Source organism: Mastomys coucha, unplaced genomic scaffold (genome assembly GCF_008632895.1).
Source record: "Mastomys coucha isolate ucsf_1 unplaced genomic scaffold, UCSF_Mcou_1 pScaffold22, whole genome shotgun sequence".
Classification (NCBI taxonomy): domain Eukaryota; kingdom Metazoa; phylum Chordata; class Mammalia; order Rodentia; family Muridae; genus Mastomys; species Mastomys coucha.
The window spans coordinates 124,314,641-124,326,252 of NW_022196905.1; the positions used below are offsets into that span (position 1 = coordinate 124,314,641).

Consider the following 11,612-nt stretch of genomic DNA (forward strand, 5'->3'; position numbering starts at 1 on the left):
TTTTTAGGATAGGTTCTGAGGATTGAATTCAGGTCCCAGGTCCTCCTATTTGCAAGGCAAGCACTTTACCAATTCAGTTTCACCTTAGCCCCACAACATTGTCTTGGACCAGAACATTCTGATTTTTGACTGTGAAACCATCCTGTCTTATTTGATTCTTCTTTCTATAACAGTATGTCTTAGTCTGGGTAATTGATATATGACAGAAACATAGCTTACATTTGAAGAGTGCAGGAAGTCCAAAATCCAGGTACCAGAGGATTTGGCGTCTGGTGGGCGCTGGTCTCTGTTTCCAAGATGGCACCTTGTTGCCTTATCGTCTCACAGTGTATGTGGCCGCATGTGTGCTAATGAGAGAGAGAGAAAGAGAGAGACAGAGACGGAGACAGAGACACAGAGAGAGACAGAGACAGAGAGAGACAGAGACAGAGAGAGACAGAGACAGAGAGAGGGGGAGGAGGGAGAGAGCAAACAACTGGGTTTCTTCTTGGATTGCTCTACATTTTATTATTTTAATTGAATATTTTATTTATTTACATTTCAAGTGTTATTTCCTTTCCTGGTTTCCCCTCTGCAAACCCCTCTTACCCTGCTTCTATGAGGGTGTTCACCCCCACCACCCCCACCACTCCCACCTTACTACCCTAGCATTCCTCTATACTGGGGCATCAAGCCTTCACAGGACCAAGAGCCTCCCCTCCCATTGATACCAGATAGGCCCTCTTCAGTTCCTTCAGTTCTTCCCCTAATTCCTCCTTTAGGGTTTCTGTGCTCAGTCCGATGGTTGGCTGCAAGCATCTACGCCTGTATTGGTCAGGATCTGGCAAAGCCCCTCAGGAGACAGCTCTATCAGGCTCCTGTCAGCAAGCACTTCTTGACATCAGCAATAGCGTCTGGGGTTGGCATCTGCATGTGGGATGGATCCCCATGTGGGGCAGTCTCTGGATGGCCTTTCCTTTAGTCTCTGCTCCACTCTTTGTCCCTGTATTTCCCTTAGACAGGAGCAATTCTGGGTTAAAATTTTGGAGATGGTGGGTGGTCCCATCCCTCATCTGAGGGGGGGTCATGTCTAACCTCTGGATATGGTCTCGACAAGCTCTCCCTCCCCTTTGTGGGATATTTCAGCTAATGTCATCCCCATGGGGTTCTGGGAGGCTCTTGCTTTCCTGGCATCTGGGAATTTCTGGTTGCTATCCCCAGTTACCTATCCCTCATTGCTACACACCTCTGTTCAATTTCCTGACCCTCTCTGTACATCTCCTCCATCTCCTCCCATACTTGATTCTTCTCTTTTTCCCTTCCCTCTCTTCTCTTCTTCCCAAGTTCCCCCCCCACTCTCTACTTTCTTTGATTATTTTGTCCCCCCTTCTAAGTAGGACTGAAGCATCCACTCTTTGTTCTTCCTTCCTCTTGAGCTTCATGTGGTCCATGAGTTGTATCATGGGTATTCAACACCCTTTGCCTAATATCCACTTATCAGTGAGTACATACATGTGTGTTCTTTTGTGACTGAGTTATCTCACTCAGGATGATATCTTCTAGATCCATCCATTTGCCTGTGAATTTCATGAAGTCATTGTTTTTAATAACTGAATAGTATCTCATTGTGTACATGTACCACATTTTCTGTATCCATTCCTCTGTTGAGGGACATCTGGGTTGTTTCTAGCTTCTGGCTATTATAAATAAGGCTGCTATGAACATAGTGGATCATGTATCCTTATTACAAGTTGGAGCATCTTCTGGGTATATATGCCCAGAAGTGGTATTGCTGGGTCCTCCGGTACTGTTTAGTTTTCTGAGGAACCGGGAGACTGATTTCCAGAGTGGTTGTACCACCTTGCAATCCTACCAGCAATGGAGGAGTATTCCTCTTTCTCTACATCCTTGCCAGCATCAGCTGTCACCTGAGTTTTTCATCTTAGACATCTGACTGGTATGAGGTGGAATGTCAGGGTTGTTTTGATTGCGTTTCTCTCATGACTAAAGATGTTGAACATTTCTTTAGGTGCTTCTGGGCCATTCAAGTTTCTTCAGTTGAGAATTCTCTGTTTAGCTTTGTTCCCCACTTTTTAATAGGGTTATAGGGTTATTTGGTTCTCTGGAGTCTAACTTCTTGAGTTCTTTGTACATATTGGATATTAGCCCTCTGTCAGATGTAAGATTGGTAAAGATATTTTCTCAATCTGTAGGTTGTTGTTTTGTCCTCTTGACAGTGTCCTTTGCCTTACAGAAGCTTTGTGATTTTATGAGGTCCCATTTGTGGATTCTTGATCCTAAAGCATAAGCCATTAGTGTTCTGTTCAGGAAAATTTCCCCTGTGTCCATGTGCTCAAAGCTCTTCCCCACTTTCTCTTCTATTAGATTCAATGTGTCTGGTTTTATGTGGAGGTCCGTGATCCACTTAGACTTGAGCTTTGTACAGGGAGATAAGAATGGATCCATGTGCATTCTTTTACATGTTGACTGCCAGTTGAGCCAGCACCATTTGTTGAAATTGCTGTCTTTTTTCCACTGGATGGTTTTAGCTCCTTTGTCAAAGATCAAGTGACCATAGGTGTGTGGGTTCATTTCTGGGTCTTCAATTCTATTCCATTGATCTACCTGCCTGTCACTGTACCAATACCATCACGTTTTTATCACAGTTGCTCTGTAGTGCAGCTTGAAGTCAGGGATGGTGATTCCCCCAGAGGTTCTTTTATTGTTGAGAATAGTTTTCACTCTCCTGGGGTTTTTTGTTATTCCAGATGAATTTGAGAATTGCTCTTTCTAACTCTGTGAGGAACTGAGTTGGAATTTTGATGGGGACTGCCTTTTTTAAGATGGAGTTTCTCATGGAACCTGGAGTTCATTGGTTCAGCTAGGCTGGCTGCCCAGTGAGCCTAACATCTCTTCCGTCTCTGCCTCCTTGGCACTGTGATTACAGAAGCACTGCTGTGCCCAGTCCCATCTCTTCCTCTTTTAAAAAGACACATGAGTTCTGGGAATCAAACCCAGGCTTCCTTCCATACATGCCCGGAAAACCCCGAATGAGCTGAACATTTCCCCAGCCTAAGGCCTTTCCTCTTAGTACTCGTTGTCAGCTGTGAGGTGGAAGCACGTAAGCAGGGAGGGATATCATCCATTCAAGTCACGGCACTGAACTTCAGGGTAGGGCTTCTTCTACCTTTGCTCTCTGTATAAGGATGCACCTTTAAGTTTTAACTTTAAAGTGAAGTCAGACCTTGCTTATGGAGTATAGTTGTCTTCTTGGCCAAGGAGAGCATCCTAAAACCTGGGTTTCCTCGGGCATCTGGAGTGGCATTTAGTCCTCCACAGCAGCAGCTGCTTTGTGGTTCCTCGAGCCAACATTCTTCCAGCTCTTGAATGTTGTTTTATTTTTATTACCGTGGATGGTCTGGTCAGGAACACAGTTTTAATTATTACCATGGATGGTGTACTCATAAATTTTTGTTCCCCCTAGACTTTGAAACATTCTGGGTGCAAACACTAAGGGACATGGAGGGTGTACCTAATTGATAAGCTGCTTTCGTTTCTCTCAGAGACAAACTATATTGTAGTCACAAGCCTGATTTCCTGGTGATCACTTTTTTTTTTTTTTTGGCACAAAATACTTGTGCATTCCGGGGCTGATGTTCGGGTGTGGATTTGATCCTGTATCCTTCACTTTTCTGTTTGCTCTTACAAAATAATGAACAAAAGCCACGGAAGGAACGGAAGGTTTATTTTGGCTCACAGCCTTAGGGTGCAGGAGGCACAGAGGCAGGACTGTAAGATGGCAACGGCGGCTCACATTCCAACCTCGCTCAGTCAGGAGGCAAGGAAAGACTGATGGTGGTACTCAGGCTGCTTACCCCACTTTATTTGGTACAGAACCATGCCCCAAAAGATGGTGCTGCTTGCACTCAGGATGAGTCCTTCCTCCCCAACACAGTCTAGAAACTCCCTCACAGATGTGCCCAGGGGTTTGTTTCTGTGGTGATTCTAAATCTCATCAAGTTGACAAAGAAGATGAACCATCGGAGATAAATCCTCCCGAGTCTGTTCATCTTCCCTCCTCCCCCCCCTCCCTACCCCAAGAATGTAATAAACTATCTTTATTTGTTTACCTATAAAAAGCTGTGTGGTGAATGGAAGCTTCAAAGATCCAGGTAAATGATGATAGCGGGCCATTTCCCAAACACAAAGAAACTCAAGCAATTCGCATTGCTGGGGAAGGAATGCCTTTAGTTTCTCTACAACCCTTAATGAGCCTTGTTCCCATAAGGACAATTAGGGGTTATCAGGTAAGACATGTCTTCAGATTCACAAAGACCTAAACACGAATGAAGTAGCAGCTAGTTAGATCCTGGATTCAGTGTGAGTGACATAGGACTGGAAAAATTAAGGGGCCATAAGAAGGGCAGAGGAATCCTTTATTCCAAAGTATCTCACCAGCTGAGAATCAAGGATGCCAGCCAAGGGAGGAGTGAGTATTTTCTGTGAAGGTAGCTAACACAGAGGTGACAACCCTTTTGCCGAGAAGTTATTTTCAAATCAGTGCTGAAATAGCAAGGAGCCATGGTTAAGGCCTGACCTTTCAGGGCCTTCAACTTTATTCTGACTCCCTTCCTGGATGTAGAGCTTAGATTCAAACAAGACTGGGCATTTGTTTACAGTAAGAAACACCATCATACCCACCCCTGAAATTTTCCATACTGGCTGTGTTCCCACCCAATGGACTTCAGGGACCACCCAATGATCTTATCTAGTAAAAAAAAAAAAGTTCCTTAGCAGCCCTTTGAGATGTAACTTCAGAAGCCACCAAAGTCAAAGTCATGTGTATGGCTATTGTGAAGACAGTCAACTGGGACTCTCTCTGGAAAAGCCCACACTGATGCCGTTGGACACGTGTACTCACCTTCTCCTAAGTGCCTATTCTGTTAATATCCATGCTACGTTAGACTTTCTTTACCATAACTTCAACTCTATTTCACCCTAGCTAGCCATGAAATAAACTCATTCATCCATTTATTCATTTGTTTGTTCATTCTTTTTTTTTTTTTTTTTTTTTTTTTTTTTTTTTTGGTGAAATTAAGAATCCCATCTCTCTACAGAGTGGCTTAAGTTCCAGGTAAAAAGCCTAGACCTACATTAGGTCTCCTGCCCCATTGCTGCTAACACTGGTAGCAACGATAACATCTTCAGAAATTACCAGCCAGGGTGCCATGGGGGAACTTCTTTTTACTTCAAGCAACATATATTTGTTGTATATGTAGATATATGCATGCCGTAGCATGTGTGTAGAAATCAGAGGATGACTTGGGTGAGTCAGTTTTATTCTTCCACAATATGAGGAGCTGGGGATTGAACTCAGGTCATCAGGCTTGTTGGCAAGCACCTTTAATTGCTGAACCATCTCATTAGTCCCAGGGTGGCCTTCTCTTCCCTTTGAAAGTGAGTCCAGTGTTCCGGCATTGCTGCCCAGCCATCTACAAAGTTCTTACTGGACAATTGTACAATCAAGTTTATTAAAAAAGGCCAGTCTCCAACCTCATAAATGATTTAAGCAACTTTATAATTTTGTGATTGGCTGTTATCCTGAAACATGTGTGGCTTGAAAACTGCAGTTTAGACAACCACAAGCTTCAGCATTCTCCAGTGACCATGCCACATGCCTGCAAGAGTCAGGTATGAGCTACATTTCTACACAGTCCTCATTCACATACCTGATTTTCTCTGTGACTTCTGATTGTTCTGAAAACTAACTTGGATGACAGAAAAGAATGTAGCTGATATTATTTTCCAAAGAAAGAGGTCTTGTGTTCCTTTTATGTGTGCCGTATGAGTTTTCCTTGGGAGAAATGCGCAAATGTCCATTTGCTCTAGATGTGGCAGCATGACATATGAAAGTAAGACTTACGATGCAAACTTAGCTTGTGAGCCGATGAGTTTAGTAGGGTTAATTACTGGAGCAAAGATGGACAGTAACTTACAGCAGTTTGAGTGACTCACAGATTAGCCTCGTCACCTCCAGATCCTGCTTTGCTATGGTTGGACACTTCATTGAGTGGGCCCTCTGATGTGCCTTCCTTCTCCTCTATACCCCAGCATCTCCCAAGACCGTGTGCAGCAGGAGTACAGGAAGGAATAATGATTGGAATCCCAACTGAGGGTCATGTGACTAGTCCTTCACTCTTTACATTAACCATTCCATTACCTCAGCCTTAGCTATTGCTGTTTTACTGGGCTTATAGTGTCACCATGACAATGGGCCAAGCATCATGTAGGTATCATGGCAGGCTCTACTCTGTGACGTGCAATGGTCACACCCGGAGGAAACTGTCTCCCCATACAATATTTGTGGTTAGATCTGGTATGATTCTCTGATGATGTTTCCTTGATAATTACCAACAGCATGCCTTCTCTGTATTAGTGTCTGGTCATTAACTTTTTAAATTGGTGTGTGAATATTTATATGTGTGTATGTCCATGTGTTTGTAAATGTGTGGTGGTCCTGTGTGCACGTGGAGGCCCAAAGTCAATCTTAGGTTTCATTGAGCTGGGGTCTTTCACTTTCTCTGGAGTGCCTAGATTCAGCCAGATGGGCTCCAGCAGCAAGCCTCCGGGGAGCAGAAAGCCTCTTGCCTTCACTTTCCCAGCTCTGGGATTACAGGCATGTGCTTTTAGGTGCACTTGAAGGTCTGAACTCACATCTCCCTCTTCAAGTGGTAAGAACTCTGCCTTTTTGACCCAGAGATTGCAGCCAGTGACCTGTCATTTGCAGTCCTCCCATGGATATTCGGTTTGCTAGTGACGCACAGAGAGAAGGGATGCTGACAGTCTGCCCCAGCCTCATCCGTATGTCTGTTTTACTTTTTTGGAGCCCAGAGCTTTGGTGAGGGCTGTCCCAGTTGCTATGATGAGTGAACAGCACCTCTGATAGAAATAGAGAAGTCAGGAAGCGCAACCTATTTTGTGGGAAGATGATTAATTCAGCTTTAGACATTTTGAATTTGAAAAGAGGGTTTGGCATCCGGATGGAAGTGTCTGATGCTTTAGCTGGGCTGCGGAATCTAAATAACTCCCTGGCGCCCTTGTTGCTGAACCGTTTTATTTTTTTCCTCTAAGTGGCTTTGTGCTCTGGTCAAGTCTTCCTCTTAGGGATTTCATGGTTTGACTCTACAGCAGCTCCAAGCTGATGTAGCTACCTCAATGACATGTCTTAGACTTGAAGGGGGGTGGTGGTGCTGGCTGGCTGGGTCTGTCACTTGGTTCTGTTAGAGGGAAAAGATGATAGGAGAGTGGTCCCTGGTGCTGGCCAGTGCTCATGTGCCATGGCTAAGGAAGGTTGCTCTTTTCTAGAGTCTTCTTTTTCCTTCCTCTTTACCTTCCTACTCATTCTCTTTCTCTGCCTCTTCTTCTTCCTCCCTCCTCCTCTTCCTCCCCTCTTCCTCCTCCTTCTTCCTCTTCTTCCTCCCTCCTCCTCTTCCTCCCCTCTTCCTCCTCCTTCTTCCTCTTCCTCTTCCCTCCTCCTCTTCCTCCCCTCTTCCTCCTCCTTCTTCCTCTTCTTCCTCCCTCCTCCTCTTCCTCCCCTCTTCCTCCTCCTCCTTCTTCTTCCTCCTCCCTCCTCCTCTTCCTCCCCTCTTCTTCCTCCCTCCTCTTCTTCCTCCCCTCCTCCTCCTCCCTCCTCTTCTTCCTCCCCTCCTCCCTCCTCCTCTTCCTTCCCTCCTCCCCTTCCCTCCTCCCCCTCCCTCCTTCCTTCTGCTCTTCTTCCTTCTCTTTCCTTTTCTTCTTTTTTTCTCTTTGCTGCTTCTTGTCTTTCTTCCTTCTCTCTTCCCTTTCTTTATCTCCTCTCTCTTTATTTCATTATAGAACCCAGGCTAGTCTTGAGTTTACTAGGTAAACCCAGGCTGGCTTCAAACTAGCGATTCTCTAGAATCTCAGATGACTTCATACTCCAGAGTACTCAGATCACATGCCAGTCCTCATTGCAATTTTTCAAGTGGGCAAGGTCTGAGGGCGTTAGACAGTAATTCTTGGGGATCGACATTGAGTTGTCTGTTTTCTCTCTTATGTGTACTTCACAGAGGGTCCAGAGGTTAACTGTGCAGATGCAAGCTTTAGTGCCGAAAAGGATTCTGCAGGTGACCTACCCGGAGAGTAGTAGATGTGTGGGGAAGCATTCCTCAGCTTGTGCTGGAGGGAGATTACTCCTTCTACCACATAGTTTAAATAAGCATCTTGCAGTAGGTCTGTATATGCTGGGGGGACAAATTGGTGTGTGCGTGCATGCGTGTGTGTGTGTGTGTGTGTGTGTGTGTGTGTGTGTGTGTGTGTGTGTACACCAGAGGAAAACCTTGGGTTTTGGACCTCAGGGGCCATTTATCTTGTCTTTTGAGGTAGAGTCCCTCTCACTGGCTTGTGCCTCACCAAATAATCTAGGCTCTCAAATAATCTAGAGAACTCAAGGGACCCACCTCTCCAGTATTGGGATTTGAAGCACACCAATATATCCAGCTTATTTTTGTGTGGGTTCTGGGGATTGATCTGAATTCCTCCTGTTGTCAAGGCAAGAACTCTACCCACTGAGCTATCTCTGCTGTTCTGGGAGACCTGCTAAGCCCCAGTAATGGCAAGGGCTTTGGTTGGGCGGATGGTGAATCTTGTCTTGAGGATTCTTTGTTTAGACGTGAGAGTGCCTCACATTTTGTCATTCTTGAACCCCTTTCTGGGAAGCCACTTCTGAGAGGAACCCCTTCCTCCCAGTCAGGCTTGGGGACTGTTTTCTCTGTCTTGCACATTGTGGCATGCATGGGGTTGTAAAAACTTGGGCTTTGGTGTGGTGACAACTCCCTGTAACCTCAGCAGTACTCAAGGCTGAAACAGGGAATCTTAGAGTTCAAGACCGGCCTGGGTTATATAGAAAGTTTGGGGTCAGCATTGAGACTTAAATTTTGTTTTCTTGCTTCGTATGTGTGTGAAGGTGCAAATGCTTCTGAGTGGACATGTCCATCAGGTATCCCAACCTATCATTTACTGCTTTCTTCCCTTGAGACAGGGTCCCTTACTGAACCTGTAACCAGGGTGGCAGCCAGTGAGCTTCTGCTATCCTTTTGTCCCTATCCCTGTCCCTCACATCTTGAAGTGACAGCCACATACACATGGATTTGCCCAGCTTTAACAAGGATGCTGGAGATTTGAACTCAGGTTCTCATGCTTGCTAATCATCCCCACTGGGGTATCTTCCCTGTCCCCTGAACTCTCAATTAAAACAGTTAAAGATTTTGTGCATTGCTTTCCCTTCCTCGAATGTGGTGTGGTTGGGACACCTGCTTTCCCCGAAGAATGTGACCTACTTACAGCTTCACTTGAGCATAGCCAAGATGTCCTGGTGCTGGATAGGTCAACGTTTTCTGGGATGCTCAGGTTTTTCCTACAATATTTGAGGCTGAGGAAAAGAGCAAAGGGTGTTTTTCTTGGTATGACGTAGCAGTGATGCTGGACCTGCTGGTGTGGGGTCTATAGTCCCAGCTACTCAGAAGGCTCAAGCCAGACTGCAAGATGAAGGCTAGCCCAGGCTTCATAGTGAGTCCAAGCACAGCCTAGACTATAGAGTGAGTGCTAGGCCAGCCTGGGCAAGTTAGCAGGGCTCTGTCTAAAGAGCCGTTTTCCCATGCCAAATGGCGTCCCAACAGTCACCACCCCACGCAGATGTTTGCTAGTTATTTGTACAGTAACTAAGTACATCCCACAGTGCTGCAAAAACAAAAACAAAGAGGGGAAACAAGCAAGAAAGCAAACAACAAAACAACATGAAAATAAATAGAAGCAGCTTGGCGTCCTTCATGTCTTTCTGGGGTTTACAAGGGCATCGCGGTTCAAATGTACAATGAGATGGGAGAAATGAGGTGGTAAATTGAGAAGAGGAGGACCCCAAAATCAATTAGGAGTTATTGAGGCTATGGAGACCCTGTAAATATTCTAAAGTTCCCTCTAGAATGTAATTTCACATTCATTCATTCTTTATGTGTGTGTGTGTGTGTGTGTGTGTGTGCACGCATGTTGTTTGGAGGTGCACGTGAGTGCAGAGGTCAGAGGGGACTTCCAGAATTGCATTCTCTTACCACCACATGACTCCCAGAGATCACACTCAGGCTACCAGGCTTAGAAGCAAGTATCTTTGTCCACCGAGCCATCACCCCCACCCTAGAAAGTAGAGACAGCCCTCTAATGAAATAATGAGGAAGTGGATGAATGAACGAATGAATGATGATGTCTTTCTCTCTTTCTCCTCCCTTCTCTTTGGAACAGGGAAAAGATGCCGTTCCACCATGTAACTGCTGGCTTGTTGTACAAGGGGAATTACCTCAACCGATCTCTGTCTGCGGGCAGTGACAGCGAGCAGTTGGCTAATATCTCCGTGGAAGAGCTAGATGGTAAGGAGCTGCCTGGTGGGAGCCTACCCACCTTCCTGAAGCCATTTTGGATAATGGGGAATCTACCTGGGGTGGTGACTGTTGAGAAGCCATTTTGCATATTGTCAAGCCTGGAATGTGTCTCATTGGCAGTTAGGTCTAAGTATGGAGTGATGGGACAGAGTTCAGAGATAAACTTTTGTCTAAATGACTTCGTTGTGTGGGATGGACCTTGTGGCCTGAAAAGAATCTATGATGAACGTGGTTGCCTTGGGTACTGATTGGGGGATAAATTTATTTTTCTTAAAATCTATTGTTGGACTCTTCTTGTGATGGCATATGCCTGTCTGCACTCAACTGAGGCAGGAGGATGGAGTGTTGATTAGCCAGGACATGGGGGAAGGGGAGAGGGAGGTCAGGGTTGGTGTGGACTATTATAATGAGATGCTGTCTCAAAATAACAAAAACAAAAGACATATTATGTATAGAGTTGGCAGAGTCTATATAGCCAGAATCACGTTGTTGTCTTTATTGTCTTTTATAGTGGAGTCCATCTGCAGGGGAGGCTTAAGCCCTGTTTATTGCTGTCTCTTGACTTGGGGCCATGGTACTTTGAATGCTGCCCAAGTAAGAATCATCTGGAAGCTTCATCTAGGTGGGAACAGGCAGCAATTATCTTAATTGCCTCCGTTCTTGTATAACACAGCGTATCCCTGAGTGCCCGGGACAAGGGTTTAGGATGGTAATTTATCCTGGGAATACAGTGCCCAAATTCATCTTAGGATGCTGTCCCATTGTATTTCAGATACAGCCACACTCTTATTAAAACATACAGTCACCACCCCCCCAAAAAACAAAAACAAAAAACAAAACCAAACTGTCTTAGTTAGGGTTTTACTGCTGTGAACAGACACCATGACCAAGGCAACTCTTAGAAGGACAACATTTAATTGGGGTTGGCTTACAGGTTTGGAGGTTCAGTCCGTTATCATCAAAGCTGGAGCATGGCGGTGTGCAGGCAGAAGTGAGGCCTGTGGAGCTGAGAGTTCTACATCTTCATTTGAAGGCAGCTAGGAGAAGAGTCTGAAAGCCCATGCTCACAGTGACACACTTCATCCAACAAAGCCACATTTACCCCAACAAGGCCACACCTCCAAATAGTGCTCTTCCAGGGCCAAGCATATTTAAGTCACCACCGCTACCACCACCACCACC

General features: G+C 45.3%; 1 protein-coding gene across 3 annotated transcripts in view; it reads left to right on the forward strand.

Moving 5' to 3' along the window:
- Caln1 (calneuron 1) overlaps window positions 1-11,612 on the forward strand; it is a 485,154-nt gene that overhangs the window by 123,807 nt on the left and 349,735 nt on the right. For all 3 annotated transcript variants that reach the window (XM_031338124.1, XM_031338126.1, XM_031338125.1), the window contains one exon: window positions 10,294-10,418. In XM_031338124.1, coding sequence (XP_031193984.1) covers window positions 10,294-10,418 — 125 coding nt within the window. The remainder of the gene's footprint in view (window positions 1-10,293; window positions 10,419-11,612) is intronic.